This window comes from Arvicola amphibius, chromosome 6 (assembly GCF_903992535.2).
Source record: "Arvicola amphibius chromosome 6, mArvAmp1.2, whole genome shotgun sequence".
NCBI lineage: Eukaryota > Metazoa > Chordata > Mammalia > Rodentia > Cricetidae > Arvicola > Arvicola amphibius.
This window is the reverse complement of record NC_052052.2, coordinates 71,805,774-71,825,287: the sequence shown is the minus strand read 5'-3', so window position 1 is coordinate 71,825,287 and position 19,514 is coordinate 71,805,774. Positions and strand designations below refer to the sequence as shown.

General features: G+C 35.4%; 1 protein-coding gene across 2 annotated transcripts in view; it reads left to right on the top strand.

Annotated features, from left to right (window-relative positions):
* The window catches only part of Frmd3 (FERM domain containing 3), a 191,323-nt gene extending 176,852 nt beyond the window's left edge, over positions 1 to 14,471 (top strand). The window contains exons 14-15 of one of the 2 annotated variants that reach the window (XM_038335041.1): positions 2,754 to 3,206; positions 14,407 to 14,471. In XM_038335041.1, coding sequence (XP_038190969.1) covers positions 2,754 to 3,206; positions 14,407 to 14,441 — 488 coding nt within the window. In that variant the 3' untranslated portion in view covers positions 14,442 to 14,471. Of the gene's footprint in view, positions 1 to 2,753; positions 6,322 to 14,406 lie in introns of those variants that run through there. The other variant, XM_038335040.1, reaches the window with a different exon arrangement.
* The last annotated feature ends 5,043 nt before the right edge of the window (positions 14,472 to 19,514 follow it).

Below are 19,514 nucleotides of genomic sequence, written 5' to 3'. Positions count from 1 at the left end.
TTGGCTCCAGGTGGATATACGCAATGGCTCCAGATGCTATGTTGCCATGGAGTCACATAGTCCAGCCATCTCAAAGTGCTAGCTCCCTTTGTCAGCTGTTTTTTGATGCTTTTCTTTTTTAGGAATAACTCCATTGTTAGTGGTGCAGGAAGGGTGTTCATCCTAGACTCATAAAAGGTGGAAAGGGAAAGATAAGAATGAGGCTTAAATAAAGGAAAGTGTAAAGAGAAACAGAACTGTATGTAAGTGTGAAAATGAGCTGGGAGGGCAGGAAGTGTCTGTATGTGCATGCATGCGTACACATGTGTCTAGGGTAATGGTGAACTTAAAGCAGAGAGCACATAGGGCATTGGCTTCTGCACTCACCCTCTAAATACAGAAACTGAAGTTCCTGGCCTAACACATCAATGATATGGGGAAAATTGGGTATCCTCGAGAGTGACTGGGGCTTTTTAACTTCTGGTTGGCTGTAGCTTATGGAAGGGAAGGTTTGGGTCCCAGAAAATCAGTGACTGCCAAAGCCATCTCAGGCTCATGTCTCTAGATACTTGGCTTATAAATTTACACAAAATGAAATAACAGACCAATGGGGGACTAGGGTTCTAAAGAAGTGTATCATACATAGAGCTTAAGAGAAAGAAGGCAGTGTGCCTGTATAGCAGGAGTGGAGTGGTACCATATTATCCTCACCAGGCTTTGCTACATGAAGGCACAGAGAAAGGTGACTGAGTAAGTTCAGCTGGCCTGCCCATCAGATGTCCAGGCACCTCCCACATCTTCACAGAGTTTACTGGCACAGATACCCATTGAGGGGATGAGAGATGATGAGAAAGCAGACCTCCCTTCTGGCATGTATGAAAACAAGAGATAGAAATTGGCTAGATAAATTTATAAGGAAAAAAAGCCAAAACAGTGTCAAGTTTCTTTCTTAAATAAAAGCCAGACGAAAACCTGCAATTTCAGGATTAAGGCATACTACATCCATAAATAATCCATAGGATTTGCTGCATTTCTTTCTTGAAATACTGACCATTTTTATTCTTGTAATGAAGTGTAACAATGCAAAATTTCAAATGGTGGTTTTGAATGCAATTTCTTGTGTCATCAGCAAAGAAAAAAATAATATTTTAATTACAAAATTATTGTTTGTCAGTAATTTACCAGATAAATTAGAAAAATTCATGCATCCATGTTGTGAGGGAAAATTTTTCTTCTGCAATCAGTATTTTAGAAATATGCCAGCTGGGTGGTGATAGCGCATGCCTTTAATCCCAGAACTTGGGAGGCAGAGGCAAGCGGATCTTTGTGAGTTCGAGACCAGCCTGGTCTACAAGAGCTAGTTCCAGGACAGGCTCCAAAGCTACAAAGAAACCCTGTCTCAAAAAAACCAAAGAAAAAGAAAGAAAGAAATAAAAAAAGAAATATGCCAACAAAATAAAATAAATATAGGTGAAAGACACATAAATCTTGGGCATATTTATTAACCAGTTAAAATGTTTCTCAGCTGTAGATTTTTCTATTGTCATTTCTGTTATGATACATCATTCTGAAAAGGAAAATTTAGGGGAGACAGGGTTTATCACATCTTACAGTTCCAGGTTGTAGTCTTTCATTGTGGGAAAGTCACAGTGTCAGAAGCCTGAACCAGAAAATTACATCATATCCACAGTCAAGAGAAGTAAATGAAATATATACATACCTCCTACTTGCTTATTTTTGCTCAACTTCATGTCTGTTCACTCATACAATCCAAGATCCCTTGCCTGGTGAATGGTACCACCCACAGTGGGCTAGGTCTTCCTAGATAAGTTAACTTAATTAAGGCAGTCCCACCCACAAATATGTCCATGGGATAACTCAATACAGAGAGTTCTCCACAACCTTCTGGGTGTTAGTTTCTATTAAGAATGTACAGGTATTCTGATGGGCCTCTCCTTATATACAACAATCTTATCTTGCAGCTTTCAATACTATTTCTTTGCTCTGTGTATTTATTATTTTAACTTTAAAAATGATGTGGAAAGTTGTTCTTCCGAATAAAAAAGAAAGTGTAAGTTTGTAGATACCACATGATTGCAATTACAGATTGATGATTTTACTCCAAATGTTTAAGGACCTAAAACAAATCAGATTTCATAGGTTTTTTTTTCCTTCTGATTTTGGGACATTTGAGAATCCTTTAATGCTTGGGTGTTGCTAATCTCAATGTCTGAAATCTGTAAAAATAAATGGAAATCTTTAACATTGATTTACTTTAAATTTTCTGGATATCAGTGCTTTTCATATTTTGGACATGTGAATTACATATTCACCTTGCATAATAATAACAACAGAAATACCAAAAGTGTACTTGGAATAAAGAATATAAATCAATACTTCAAAATAATCAATTATTCCTGTAAGGTAAATTCATATAATACTGTATTATATTATAGTATCAAACTCTGGAAGACATCATTTGTAATTTTCACATACTCCTACATCGTTTTCTTATTTTTCTTAGACTTGACTTTAGTTTAAGGTTTTCAGACCACATAATATACTTAACTGTTGTATTACTTCAAAATGTTGATTAGTGTTGTTTATTTTAGGTTATCATGTTGAGCTGAGAATTTACTAAATGTGATTTTGTCTAATATCAATATGCCACTGCGTCGTTTAACATATTCCTTGAACTCTCCATGTTTCTACCTACAGATTTTTGTAACCTAGCAAATCTGAAATTTAAACTTTATAAAATGATTTTTTACTAGGTCTTCCGTTGCCAAAAGAAGATGTTTCTGAGCCACTGACTGTCAGCTCACCAGTGAAGGGAGCTCGGTGTGCAGATCCTCTGAGAGAAGAGGAAGATAAAGTGGAAGACCCCTTGACCATCTCTGAACTAGCATACAATCCCAGTGCCAGCCTGCTCCCTACCCCAGTGGATGATGATGAAATCAACATGCTCTTTGACTGTCCATCTAGGCTGGAGTTAGAAAGAGAAGACATAGATTCATTTGAGGAACTGGAAGCAGATGAAAATGCCTTTTTGATGGCTGAAGAGGAGGAGCTAAAGGAAGCTCGTCAAGCTTTGTCATGGAGCTATTCCATCCTGACCGGCCATATCTGGGTCAACCCCCTGGTCAAGAGTTTCTCCAGGCTCCTTGTTGTGGGCCTGGGGCTGCTGCTGTTTGTATTTCCCCTGCTCCTCCTCCTTTTGGAGTCAGGTATTGATCTCTCCTTCTTATGCGAAATCCGTCAGACACCAGAGTTTGAGCAGTTTCACTATGAATATTACTGTCCCCTGAAAGAGTGGGTGGCTGAGAAGGTCAACGTCTTCCTCTGTATGCTCGGTTGTTCATAGGTTCATATCTGATGAGACTAAGGGCTATCTTCAATACTAGTGGTATCATTTTCAGTAGGTTTTGATTAGCCTTTTCTCTAAACTAAATGCTCAAACCTTGAAATTAAGCGTAAGTAAATTTAAATCAAATATAACTCTTTTAGTTATCCTTCAGAAAGACAATCTTCAAGTAACCAAAAAAAGAAAAATCTCCTTATCATACCATAATATATAGTACATTGGAGTTAAGTATTCCTGTTTCTTTATTGTGAGCTATAATGTTCAGAATCAGAATTTTAGTAAAAATACAACCTTTTTAATATAACTTTTGGTGAAAATAATGTCCTCTTACTGATGCTTATACAAATAAGTTGATGCTGGGGTTTTTTTTTCAGTTTTTTTAAAAAAATATTTTTATGTGTTCTAACTATTTTGGTAAATTTTTAGCAAAAAAAAAAAGCTTTCTGAAGTTATTTAAGTATACATATTGTAAAACTAATGCACATGAAATTTTTTAGTGTTTTGGCACCTGATTTTTTTAAAGATATTTTTTGGCTAACTAATCCCATAATTTATTACCTGCATATGACTTTGTAAAAAGATAGTAAAAAAACTATAGTAAGTACTCAAAACAGATGATTGAACTAGAAGGTGTGAGCAAGGAGAACATTGAGTTGACATTGTGGGGTCCAGTTTTCAAAGTTTTGGACAAGATAATCTTTTAATTTCATTTGCATTTTGCCCATATATTTGAGCTGAGAAAGCAGAGTGTTTTTAAAAGAAATTGATGCTACTTGCAATAGTAAAATTGTAAAAGATCCACTAGTTAATTGTTTATTGTTTACTAATCTATGTGAAAGCAGGCAGGAGTTTGGCAAATAGAAAGTAGCAAGAAGAGTTCTAGTGAGACGGCTAGGCCAGAGGTGCTAAGCTTATGGTTTCTTTTATAGAAGTGATGGTGATATATGGCACTCAATGTAAAGAGCTGCACACTCACTTTCTGGGTTCATAAAATCATGTTTAGTTAATAAAAGTGGAGAAATTTTAAGGTGAATTTTTGAGATCCCTCATGCTTTCATTGTGATTCTCTGGATGAAATTTCAAGGTGTGTGTGTGTGTGTGTGTGTGTGTGTGTGTGTGTGTGTGTGTGTGTGTGTGTGTATGTGTGTTGTGGGTGTGTTGTATGCGTGTGTGTGTAAGAGACAGAGAGAAGGGGAGAGAGAGAGAGAGAGAGAGAGAGAGAGAGAGAGAGAGAGAGAGAGAGAGATTTTCTTTATGGATTTCTTTGCGTTCTAAACTCTTATTGAGGCTTCCATTAAAACAATGACGTGAACCAATAGATGACACACCAATTCTGTTTGGATAAAGTAGACAATGGAAGAGAATAGCAGACAAAAGAAACGATAAATTCCTTCATATCAGTTGACCCAAGATAGAAAATGTCTGGTGCTTTCCATTGCTGGTCACTTACCAACACCGTGTAAGGAGTAGGAATCAAAGTATAGAGATTACAATGTAATTTTTACCTATGCTGAAAATATCGCATTGCTTTGGTTATGAAGAGATTGAACACACAATCTCTACATACTACCCTACAGTCATGCTTACTTCGTGCAGCTCTGAGTGTTTTATTAGATGATTATTTCGAAAGTAAACTTTGAAAGTCAGCCTTGGGACTTTGAGTTGAATGCATTATAATATATACTTGCTATTGCATCCATGATTTATACAGATATAGAAGTATATTTTCTATGACTTGGACATTAAGACATTTTTGAAAGTTTGCTACCGATCAGCATTTTGACTGAATTTTAATTTTTCTCCTTTTCTTTTATATGACTTTGAAATCATACTCTCTAGAATGGGAAAACTCCAGTGCAGTTGATAAAAAAAATTACTCACCTGTTTAATTGTGCTTCATATTGTCTTTGAAGTGCTGACCAAGATAACTCACCTGACTTTCTTCTTTTAAAAATGTTTAAGTTAAATAATATTTTTAAATTATGGAGATAGCATGTTTATATTATAAAATATAAAAAGAAAATAAGACAGATATAAAATGTAATAAATGCATGCAGATTTATAATAAGGAGCAAGCTGCAGACAGTTTAGCATTTACAGATTGCATCACCCTTCTCTTGAGGAACAGTTCATTGTGGAGTAGAAATTCTTTTAAGGAAAGACAGAATAGGAACTTCCAAACTAAAACAATAATGATAAGGCCTAAAACTGAAATCCTATAATGCCATTCATTTGGTACAGAATTAAAGCCTTTAAGAAATACCCATTTATTGTAGAATGATTAAATCAGTTTTTTAGATAAATGAAGAAGACATTCTTCAAAAAATATTCAGTATATAGAATAATGAGATTGAGAGTTCAAAGTAAGTACATGAGAATTTGAATATTCTGTATCATTGGTATATGTGTATTTATAAAAGATATGTATTTATGTGTTTGTATAGATATAACCCACATGCCTTTCATACGTACTTACTTGTGCTAATTTTGCCCCAGGTGAGGAATTTGTGTAGTACTTTTGTTCCTTTCTTTCTCATTTACTGTGATATCAAGATATGTAGAGTCTTAAGTACTTGATTATTTCATGAAAGTACTTATGTACATTTGAGGGTTTGTGTACATACACAGAAAAAGAGAGAGAGAGCAAGTAAATATACATACAGTTGTTTTTAGTGCTAATATGAGCTCTATAATGAGATTGATGTAGGTAAAGGATCATATATTTCTGAGCTTGAAGCATAATGTGTGTTATGTATTTACAGAATATTTTGTAGTTTGTCTAATATTTATGAACATAATTCTGGAAAGAATTTACCATGAGTTAATTTCATTAAAGTAACAAAAGATATGGGGGCCATAATATTGTTATTGAGCTGTATCTTTGTATACTGGAATTAGCATTTCTATGTCAACATCCAGATTGTTTGTCTGTTAATATGGTGGCAGGAATCTCTAATAAAATACTCTGGGGTAAAATATTTTTTCAATCAGTTTTATTTTATGTAAAATAATGGATAGAAACTATAGGAGGATGTGTGCTAGGTGATGAAGGAAATTTTCTAATATTCTACTGAAGTTACTAAGGCTCAACTAGAAAAATAAGCACAAAAAATGCACTCCAGTTCAAAAGAAACAATTGATCAAAGTAATAATATTAAACAGAGGTATATGCTTGGGACTGTCGTTTTGTGCAGAACCATGATCTAGGGCCCACTTAAGTCTTTTCCACTGACCCTTTCAGCCATTTCTTCTAACCCATCTTCATTCCTTTGTGACTGCCTGCTGACACACAGAATTTGTTTATACCAGAGACACAGAACCACCATAAATGTCTGAAAAATCATTAAACTCAAACAGATTAAAGACCACACTTTTTCTCTTTCCTATTACATTTTTTCTCTTTTCTGTCCTCCATTCAGATCCCTCTGTCCTTTTAAGTTTGCCACTTCCTTCCTACCTCAGCCCCTCCTCCCAGTCTACTTTGGTCCCTTTAGGACTTGGTGCAAACCCAGGTCCAAATTAGCCTTAGTGTTTCCTGCTGCACTCTTCAGCCATGACGTCCAAATCAACTAATTCCTTTGTGAACTCCCCATGGAAACTCAGAATGACTCTCTAACAAGAACCCCACAACCACCACACTAGGGTAAGAATCAAGAACATCATACCGCCACAATGTGCAATGTGCTAGGATCTAGATTGGGCAACAGCAACCAAAAAAAAAAAAAGAAAAAAGAACATCCACACAACAAAAATAAGACACCAAAATCATTTCAAATGTCATAACTCCAGATGCTTGAATCCCAGAAAAAAAAAAACAAAAATATGAACAATCAAGACAATATGCATCCTCCAGAAGCCAGAAACCTTATTTATAATATGTCCTGGAGAAAGGAATTTAACTAAAATACAAGAGAGAGACTTCAAAATAGCAATTTTACATAATGAAGACCATGGAACACAAATAACTGAAAAAAATTAAAACTTTTTCAGAAATGGGAATAGAAGGAAAAAAATCACTGAAGAAAGCACAAACTGAAATAAAGCTGGAGGAAAAACTCAGGGGGTTAGTCCTAACCAACAGAGTAAAAAATTTGGAAGACAACATTTTAAGAATTAAAAAAAAAAATGGGGTAGAAGAAAAGAAAATGTTGATTTTTTTGGTTTGGTTTTTTTTTCTAGACATGATTTTTCTGTGTAGATCTGGGTGTCCTACAGCTCTCTCTGTAGACCAGGAGGCTTCAAACTCACAGAGATAAGAATGCCTCTGCCTCCTGAGCACTGGGATTAAAGATGCACATCACCACCACCTGGTGAAAATTTTAATTCTTTTAAAAATCCAAGTATAAGACATCCAGAAAATCTATGACACTATGAAAAGAATAAAATTATAAATAATAGATATGGAGAAAGGAGAAGAAACCCAAGTAAATGCCAGAAATAATACTTTAAACAGAATAATAAAAGAAAATTTTCCAATCTAAAGAAAGTGATCAAAGTATAAGAAGCATAAACAATACCTAATAGACAAGAAGAGAAAGTAAATTCCCTATCATACATATTATTCAAAACACTAAATGATCAGATCAATGGGTATTGAACACTGCAAGAGGAAAAAACCATGTAACATATAAAGGAAAGGTCATTAGAATAACATCTGATTTTTTTAGTGGATACCCTGAACATCAGAAGGGCAAGATGTATGTTATGCACACTCCAAGAGACAGCAGATCACAGTCCAGACTACTAACCCCAGAAACACTATAAAATAGAACTGACAAAGAAAAACATTCTCTGGTGAAAGCATATTTAAGCAATCTACTGACATAGCTCTAAAGAATGAAAGAAGAAAAACTTCATTCATAAGGCTGACTGCATCCAAGATGACTCAAGTAATAAATAATCCCATAACATTAAAAAAGAGGGACATAGTCCATACCATAACACCAAAATAATACAAATTAATAAAAATTGTTTATTAATAACTCTCAGTGTGAATGGTCTCAAGTACCCAATTAAAAGATACAAATTAAGATGTGGTTAGATGACAGTATCCATCTTTCTATTGCATGCAAGAAACACACCTCACCATCAAGGACAGACATCACCTTAGGTATAAAGGATGGAAAAAGGATATTCCAAGCATTTGGAACTAGGAAACAAGCAGGTAAAGCTTTTGGAATATCTGACAAAATAGACTTTAAACTATAACTAATCAAAATAGATAGGGGGAAAAAGAAAACATAAATTCTACTCCCCCCCCAAAAAAACACAAAAGTTAAACAAGAGCCTGAGCCAGGATGGGAGTAGCCAACCTCCTAGTCCCTGGTTCCTGGACACCCAGATATCCTCAGTAACCTAGTCCATCTCACCACCCCTCGAGTAAGGATCAGCTGCAGGTTGTACACAGGACAATATTGGGAGACCTGTCCTGTGGTGCTTTCTTCCCTTGAAACCAAAGGAAGCAGACAGGCCTCCCATCCTGTGGAAATAAGCCTGAGAAATCATGGATGAACCAACCATCATACTTTTAAGCCAGTCTTACAATTGTTGGAGATTAATATTATTTTCTGTGGTATCTGTGCAAATGTTAGAGATGGGGGTATTTGGAATACAAAATAAACATGAGATTATTTTTTCATTAAAAAAAGAGATAGGGAAGGTTACTAAATTTAAGAAAAAAATTCACCAAGAAGATATTGCAATTCTAAACATTTCTGCATCAAACACAAAGGCACCTATTTTTATAAAGAAGCACTACTGCAGATAAAAAAATCACACAGTGATAGTGGGTGACTTCAGTGCCCCACTGTGACCAACTGTTTGTCCAGAAAAATATAAATAAATAGAGAAATGTAAGAGTTAAATAACATTATAAAGCAAATGGGTGTAGCATACATCTATAGAACATTCCACTCAAAATCTAAAGAAAATACATGCTTCTCAGATGCTCATATAACATTCTCCAAAATTGAGCACATATAAGGATACAAATCAACTTTAAACAAATATGAGAAAATTGAAATAACACCCTGCATCCTATCTGATACAATGGATAAATGCTAGCTATCAAAAACAACAAAAAAGTAGAATGTATACAAACTTATAACAAATGAACAACTCACTACTGAATTAAAAATATGTCTCAATAGAAGCCTAAAAGGAAATCAAAAATGTTATAGAATTAAGTGGAAATGAAACCATATTAATCCAAACATATGGGACACAAAGAAGACAATTTTAAGAGACAAATTTTAGCACTATGTCCCTACAGTATAATAATAGATAGATTTCATATTAGTAATTCAAGCACATACCTAAAATCTCTATAAGAACAAAAAGAAATAAAACCCAAAAAAAATAGATGGGAAGAAATAATCAAATTCAGGACTGAAACCAATAAAAATAGAACAAATGAGCAAACAATAAAAAATCCCCAATGAAACAAAGAGGTGCTTCATTGGAAAAAAGAAATCAGCAAGATTAAACCTTTCACCCAATCAATCAAAAGATGGAGAGAAAAGATCCAAATTAATAAAATTAGGGATGAAAAGAGAGACATTGCAACATATACCAGTGAAATTCAAAAGTCAAAGACATTTTAAATTTGGGGGTATATTTCACCTACAAAAGTTAGATCAAGGTGAAATGAGTGATTTAAATAAACAGGAATCCCCTAGGAAAATAGAAGCGATGATTAAAAATCTCCCAACTAGAAAAGCTCAAGACCAGATGCAGTCAGTATAGAATCTATACTAGACATTCAAAGATCTAATGGCAGTGGTTTTCAAATAATTCTACAAAATAAGAACTGAAGGAATATTTCCTAGCTCTTTTTATGGAGCCATTCTAATCTCTGATACTTAAATACAAAGTTCCAACAGAAAAGGAAAATTATAGAATAATATTTTTATGAATGTATGTCTTAGTTACTTTTCTATTTCTCTGAAGAGACACTATGACCAATGCAACCCATAAAAGAAAGCATTTAATTGGTGGCTTGATAACTATTTCAAAGGGTGAGTTCTTGACCATTATCATGGTGGGGAGTATGTCAGTAGACAGGAAAGCATGGTATTAGAGCAGTAGATGAGAGCTTATGTTTTATCTATGAGTTGAAACATACACACACACACACAGAGAGAGAGAGAGACAGAGAGAGACAGAGAGAGAGAGAGAGACAGAGACAGAGACAGAGACAGAGACAGAGAAACTGGACCTGACACTAAATTTGAAACCTTAAAGGTCAACCTCAAATACCTCCTCAAACAAAACTAAATCTTAAAAGATTTTCTATGGTATTTTGAACAAAAATGACTCATATATTTGAATATTTAGTCATAAGGGGGTGCAACTGTTTGAAAAGATTAAAAGAATTAGAAGGTGTAGCCTTGTAGTAGGTGTGGCCTTATTAGAAGTGTGTCATTGGGATGGGCTTTGATGTTTCCAAAACCCATGAACAAGATCAGTTCTTGTTCTCTCTTCTCTCTCTCTCTCTCTCTCTCTCTCTCTCTCTCTCTCTCTCTCTCTCTCTCTCTCTCTCTCTCTCTCTCTCTGCCTACGGATCAGAATGTAGAACTCTCAGCTACTTCTCCAGCACCATGTCTGCCTACATGCAATCATGCTCCCCACAATGATGATAATGAACAAACCTCTGGAACTATAAGCTAGCTCCCAACTAAATGCTGTTGTTTATAACAGCTGCCACGATTGTCATATCTCTTTACAACAATAGAACAAGAAATTTCCCAAAACAGTTCCATCAATTAGGAATCAATCATTTAAATATATGAGTCTATGGGGAACATTTTTATTCAAACCACCGCAACATAGATACAAATTTGCTTTATAAAATACTTGCAAACTAAATTACAGAACACATAAAAAAGTTTATACAACCATATCAAGTTGGATTTGTTCAGAAATGCATGTATGTAAATCAACATATGTAAATCAATAAATGTATAATCCATCATTTAAATAGACTGAATGACAGTAAAGCACATAATAATCTCTCTAGATGAAAAATAAACCCTTTGATAAAACCCAAAATCCCTTCATGATAGAAGTCTTGGGAGATTAGGCATACAAGGGAAATACACTGCATAGTAAAGGTAATTTACAGCAATTTTCCAGCCAATATCATCTTACACAGAGAGAAATTCAAAGCGTTTCCACTAAAATCAGAAAGAAGACAAGTCCACTGTCTCCATACCTATTAATATAGTACATGAAGTCTTATCTAGAGCACTGAAACAACTGAAGGAAATCAAGGGCAAACAAATAGGAAGGAAAAGTGTCAAAGTACACTTTTTTGCTGAATATAATATATATTCAGCCCTAAAGATTTCACCAGAAAATCCCTATAGATGATCAACACTTTCAGAAAAGTGGTGGGATACAAAATTAACATATAAATCAGTAGAGTTTCTATATACAAATAACTGACATACTGAGAAAGACATCAGGGAAACAGTTTCTAAAAATAAAACAACCAACAAAATTCTGCACAGAAACTAAAAGATCAATCTTCAACTTCATATTGAAGCCCCCCCCCCCAAAAAAAGAAAGAAAGCTCAGGAATGCTAAAAAAAAAATCCAGAAAAATAAAAGAACTCCTAGAGCTATTACCATCACAGATTTCAAATTGTATTACAGAGTATCGGCATGCAAACAGACACATTGAACAATGGAATCAAATCAAAGACACAAACATAATTCCATACACAATGGACAACTGATTTTTGACAAGGAAGCCAAAAATAAATACTGGAAAAATGAGAGCATCTTCAACACATGACGCTGATCAACATGGATGGCTGCAGGTAGAAGAATTAAAACAGGTTCATGTCTATTTTCTTACACAAAACTCATCTCCTGGTGGATAAAGTACCTAAATAAAAGACCAGCTTCCCTGAATCTGATAGAAGATAAAGTAAGGAAAAGGATTGAACTCACTGGCACAAGAAAGAACTTTATGAGCAGAACAATGATAACATAGGAACTCAGACCAACAGTTAATAAATGGGACCACATGATGTTAAATCAACAGTGACAATAACAACAAAAAACTTCTGTGCAGCAAAGCATACCATTGAATGTGCAAAATGCCAGCATATACTAAGTGTTGAAAAGTGTTTACCAATTATGCATCTGATAGAAGATTAATATCTATAATATTAAAAAACTTGAACATTAAGAAAATAAGCATAGCCAGGCAATGGTGGCACACGCCTTTAATCTCAGTACTCAGGAGACAGAGACAAGTGAAACTCTATGAGTTTGAGGCCTGCTTGGTCTACACAAAGAGTTACAGGACAGCCAAGGCTACACAGCGAAACCCCATCCCAGAAAGAAAGGAAGGAAATAAGGAAGGAAGAAAGGAAGGAAGGAAGGAAGGAAGGAAGGAAGGAAGGAAGGAAGGAAGGAAGGAAGGAAAGAATGAAGGAAGGGAGATATCTTAATTAAAAATGAGGTATAAAGTTAAACAGAAAGTTCTCAAAAGATGAATGACAAATAGCTGAGAAGCAATTAAATAAATATTCAACATTCTTAGCCAGCAGAATAATCCAAATTAATACTTTGAGGTTTCGTCATACCCCAGTTAGAATGGACCACATCAATAAACAGTTGACAGCATGTGCTGACAAGAGTGTGGGTAAAGGGAACACATTCATTTCTGGTAAGAGTTGAAACTGGTACAGTTACTATGAACATCAGTGTGAAAGTTCTTTCAAAAAAAAATAAAATTTGATCTACCACAAGATCCAGCTTTACTACTCTTGGGCATATACCTAAAGGATGCTACCTCATACTTCAGAGATACTTACTTATCCAAATTTATATTACTGGTCTATTCATAATAGCCAGAAAAGTGAGACAACCTCTATATTCATCTGATGAATGGATAATGAAAGCATAGTACAATAAAACAGCATAATATTTTTCAGCGGTAAGCCAAAATAAATTATAAAAATTTCAGGTAAATAGATGGAGATAGAAAATATCGTCCATGAGGTAATCAGAACCCAAAAAGACATGTGCTGCATCTTTAGATATTTGTGTTTAGTCCAAATAACCACAGAGGTTAGGTAACTAGTTAGAGACCAGCTGGGGATAAGAAGATCTCCCAAGGAAAGGAAAATAGAATATAGTGTTATAAAGAGATAAAGGAGAAACTGGAAAACAAAGACTAAATGGGAAGGAGAATGGGATGTCAGGATAAAGGAGAGAATATGGAAAAGGGGAATAACTAATACTAAAGAGATCTTTTGATCTATATAGAAGCCATATAGAGACCTACACTGTAGAAGTCTCCTTAAAAAATACATACATAAAATGAATTTGAATGGAATCACCATATAATTAGGGAGAATATACCCCTAACTAAACATATTATGCAAGAAAGTGAAAGCCCCAGTGTTGGGAAGTGGTTATATTTTTTAGAGTCATTGGACAACAGGATCCCAAAACATTCCAAGCTATTGCCAAAGCTAGTTATTACCTTCCACAACCACTTGCTTATGTCATTGAACATGAAGAAATTGAGCTGGTATCCAACTAGAAGCTTCACCCTTACTGACTAGCATTCATAGTGCAAGAAGATACTCTGCACAACTAGAAGAGAAAGTTAATCATCAATATTGCCCAGCTATAAAGCCATAACCTACACCAGTGGTCTTCCTGCAAAGAATAATGGTGGGACAGTGGCACAAATGCTATGGAAGAAACCATCCACTTTCTTATTGGGTTTAAGACCCACTCCAGGAAACAGAACCCATACTTGACACTGATCATGGCCAACATCCTGAAATTAGATAAGCCACAGGCCCTAAGAGAAAACCTACTACTAGTATTCTGCTAAACGAACATAACAATGAAATGACTCCTAATGGTGTAGTAATAAACCCTTAGGTCAACACATTGATCAGTCTTCATCAGAGACGTTTCTTCTTGTAATACATGGTAATTAACTCAGAGATATAGTGATATTTTATTTGTGTTTTAACAAATAAAACTTGCCATAAGAACAGAGCACAGAGCTAATGAGATGTGTTCCTTGGTAGCACCAATTTACTTCGGAGAAGATGATGGGCATTGAAGAAACTTGACATGGAATTTACTTTCTTTGGTAAGCCACTGCACAATAAAATGCCCCTTCCTTGACTCCTGACAGTATGCTCTCCTAATTGGAGAAGCAGGACCCAAAAAAGAGTGACTTCCAAACTTGTCAAGATAAGTCATGGCAGTCCTTCAAAAATCTTGCTTCACAGAAAAGTCTGCTAAATATTCTAAACCTTTAGGCTGAAGATTGCAGAGGAAACTGGGATGACTATCCACGCAGTCAGCCAGCTGTCTCTGTCCTTTCTCGCATTTTTTGAAAGTCATTTGCTTTCAGCTCCTGCTTACTCAGTTAACATTATTTTTCTCTTGGGTCTCCAAGGGAGTTGGAGACTAGATAGTTATAGTTTTCCGTATTTACCGGATTCAGAGAAGAAACTCATTAAAGAGGTGTAAGATGTATAAGGTTGAGAGACATGAAAAGATAGTCTTGGGTGGTAGGCAAATTGTGATAGAAAGTAAACTAGGTACAGGACTTTGGACTTACCAAGAAAGAATAGTTAATGGAGTATTTTCTCTGAATTTGTCAAATGCACAAAATTGATATACTTGTTGCCTGTATATATAGTATATAGTTATTGTATATTGTTTTTCTTGTATTAGTTATAGCTTTCTTTTTTATTTCAGATATAAAAGGGGAAATGTAGTGATATTTTGTCTGTGTTTTAACAAATAATGCTTGCCTGAAGATCAAAGTGCAGAGCAAAACCACTAGAGGCCGGACAGTGGTGGCACACAGCTTTAATCCCTGGACTCAGAAAACAGAGGAAGACGGATCACTGTTAGCCACCTTGGCTGCACAAAATTGATACATTCTAAAAACAGAAGCTCATGCAAAGGAGATACTAGCACTTGGCATCACATGTTTTTAATCCCAGGACTAGGAAAATGGAGATGAGAGAGAGAGATGACTGGGCAGGAGGAGACAGAAGCTCAGCAAATTCTGATGCAGCTGTCTGAAGCAGTCAGTGTGAGGCAGCAGTTTGAGACTGTCAGTCTGAGGACACAGTCAGTCTGAGGACACAATCTGAGGAGGTAGTTTGTGGACAGGGTTGCCCCTTTGGTATGAGCATTGGTCGAGGTAAGAACTCTAGTGTCAGGCCACTTTGCTTCTCTTGTCCTTCAGCTTTCATCCCCTGATAGCTGACTCCCAGTTTCTATTATTAAGATGAATTAGAATTTGTGCTACACATATATCCACAACTGAGCAGTGTGCAGAGAGTAATTGGAGCATAGACTTAGTTAAATGGGATGTCATTATTAAGGCCCTCCCTTCATGGCTCAAGGATATATGCAGAGGACAAGGTACCTAGACCATAAGATATGTGACTCCAAGAAAACAGCATGTTCAAAATGTAACAGGATCAATATACTTAGACTCATGGAGACCACCAACCAGGTATGCACAAGACCTGCACAGATTCAAACCAAACAAGATCTTAACACTAAGAAGTGGACACAAAGATTTCACCCCCAACCAGAAGCTATTTGCACCTGATATCTGGTGGGAAAGGGAAAATCAGTTTTCCACAGTGGAGTGTCACTAGATAAATGAACCATACTGCAAAAGGCCACATGCCTAGGAATAGTAGTTCATCAACACAAAGTGGACTCATGGTTTTTGTTTTTTGGATTTTTGTTTGGTTGGTTGGTTTTGGTTTTTCTTTGTCTTGCTTACTTGCTTGTTGTTATTTTATGTGTGTGTGTTGTGTGTGTTGTGTGTGTGTATGTGTGTGTGTGTGTGTGAGAGAGAGAGAGCGAGAAGGAATGAATGAATGAATGAATGAACTTGGTGGGTAGAGAGATGAGGAAGATTTGGGAGAAGCTGGAATAAGAGAAAAAATATGATCAACATATATTGTATTAAAAATAAAGAAAACAGAGACATAGAAAATAAGCAGGAAAAAGAGGAAAGATGTTTTCAAAGTGCTAGAATTTACGAACTTTGATCACAGTATAGAAAAGGGAGTTCCTGTTCCAGAGAAGTTGCATCAGACTTGCTTAACTCTGTTATGCTTGCCAATGAAACTCCTTTATCTGTTATAAGCTTGAAAGAATTTTATTATTGTACTTCTGCAGCCACTCTAGTGTGTACTCCATCACCAAAACAAATCTTCAGATAAATTTTGTCAGGAGTTCAACACCACTCTTCACACAACTGAAAAAGTAATTATGAATATGTGATGCAGCACCAACACCTTAATTGTTGTTTCCTGAATATGCTGAGTTTTCTTACTCAGCTATCCTTAGGACAGAGTCCAAAATCCAGGACAGAAAAGAACTCAAAGCTTAATGCTCAATGTCTGCCTGTCTTAGGAACTTACAGTCCTGGCAGTTCGTATGGGTGCTCTTTTCAGTGTCAGTGAAGGTATTGACACCAACTGACATTTAGAAATTCATACCTATCCCAGGGCTTAGAAACAATGCATGCCTTTTTTTCTTTAAATTACCTTGAGCATTACTTAGTGGTGTGGCCTCATGAGGGCAGGGAAATATTCTTCTTCTGTTCCAAAATGAAGAAGAAATAGTTTTTGATAATCAGCTCTCAAATTAGGTTTTTGAATAAAACCTAAAAAATCTACAAAAGTGGGACATTTGTAATAAAATGTGTATGTTCTGTCTAGAGTTTCAAATATAGGAGTATATGTGGGGAAATTGTGTGAATGGGACATATTTTCTTCCATGCAGGTTAAATAAGTGTCTATTGAGAAGAAGGACTCCAAGAATATAGCATACTGTGTAGTACATTGAGTTTCTGACCAAAGGTCACATTTACTTTTCATTTTACCCTATATTTTCACCTAAGTCAAATAGAGGAAGACTCTCTCACAGTACTCCCTAAAGAGCAAGTACTAGTGAGATGCTTTTACCTATGGAGTGAATTCAAAAATGATGTGGTTGATGGGACTTGAGCATCTTTGGGCTGACGTTCTCTATTTGAGGGAGTTAATGTACTGGATGTCCCTGCTTACTTATCCTCCTACTTCTCTCTCTTTTCCTGTCTGTCTTGGACCTGCTTTTGGAATTCCAGTCTCTATGCCATAAACAGACTCAGGACCTGCACATGGTGGATTCATCCAATATCGGTTCTCCATATTCCAACCTCTATCTCTGACTGGGTGGATAAATTTGTGAGCCAGCCAAAAGGACTCAGCTGTCATCACTTCAGAGAAGAAGAAAGAAACATCCCTTAGCCTCAGACTGCAGCTGCATTGACTTATCCATTAGTAAAACTAATTTGAATCATCTCTTGGCCATTGTGTCTTTTATTTACTGAGAACTGGAATAATATCATGGTAGTGGGTAGTGCTTAGGACTATTAACTTCCAATGCTACAAAAACAAAAGAAAGTATACAGAACGTTTCTCTTCACTAAGCATCAGGCATCAGAGGTTATTTTTCACCATTATGGGTCCTCACAGCCTTCACTAATTATAGAAGGAACTAGAAATCAGTTCATAACTCAGAGAGTTGGTTAGAACCATATTTTCCTCCTTACACTCTTAGTTACTGCACATATCTCTTTAGAAAGGGCACTAAGGTCATTTTCCTGGTTACAATAGAATACTTTTAATAGAATAAAGAGCTATTTTCTATGGGTACTACATATTGAAACATATCTTGCAAATTCCAGCTAGTATCCATCACCTTGATTATACTAAATCACAGAACTATTATTCTGATAACTGAATTTCTGAGAATACTCTTTAAGATGGAGAATATGTTAAGAAAGTAATTTTAGTTTTCATGAAGTGTGACAAATGCATTGTTCAGAAGTAGTTAAAAATTCAATGTTCTTGTTTTGGTCTACCGTAATTTTGTCAGTGTGAATAAACTCAATCTGCTCAGTTAACCTAAATTTGATAGTATGGTTTGAGGTTACAGTTCTGCAGGCAGAAATTCAGGCTGTGGCTTACAGTGGTGGTCATGTACTCACAGTTCTTCCTGGTTAAGTGATTACCATATGCTTCATCCATATTTTTAAAAATACACAATTAAACAGAATATTTTGAAAGAGCATGCCAAAGTTACAGAAGTCATTTAATACCTTTCTAGGCACTCTGTATTACTTAGATACTCTCATTCAACTGCTTTTCTAGGTTGTTACTTTGTATGGATGACAAACTGAAACAGAATAGAATTACTGCTTTACAATCATAGCTCTCACACTTATCAACAATCACGGGATCATGGTATAGTTTGTTCAGTGATGGAAGGCTTTCCTAGATTCAGGACTAAAAAGAAAAAAGAAAATGAGAATCAAATAGAAATTCACTGCAATTACTTATATCACATGTTTTCACCCAAAATTATAAATTGCAAAGAAGAAAATGTTAAAATTTACAACTGAATAGTAACAAGTACTTTCCTAACCATAGCCATTAACAACAGTAAGCATAACCCTATACTTAAATTTGAATATATCCCTAATGCTAACTCTAAATCTAACTCTAATGTTAACCTAGGCTTAAACTTAACACTAACCCTAAACATAACCATAAGCCCATTACTATTCCTAAAACTAAACATATTCCCATCCCTACTGTTAATCATAACTCTAACAGTATTGCTAACTCTAACCATAATCCTAATACTAGCAAAATTTAATATTAACCCTACTCCTATCTGTTACATGAACCCTTACTTCAAGCACTATAGTTAGACTTAGCACTAGCCCTAACTATAACATAACATATCCAAAACACGAACCCAACCTCTAAACATATTAAAATCATAAAACTAACACTTATTCTTAACTTTAATGATAACCCTATGTTTTCTCTATCCAAAACTTTAATACTAATCTTAAAATGAGCCTAGTTATAGTCCAACGTCTAAACCTAATGTTAGTGCAAATAATAACCACAATCCAAATCCCATCCTAAATATAGCAATATTCTAGCCCTAACTCTAACCTCAACCCCAAACCTAACCCTGACCGTAACCCAAGATCTAATCCTAATGCTAAAGTTTATAAGAACACTAACTCTAAACTTATCCCTGATCATTCAAATATCATAGCCCTAACTCTAATCCTAAACTTAATTCTAAA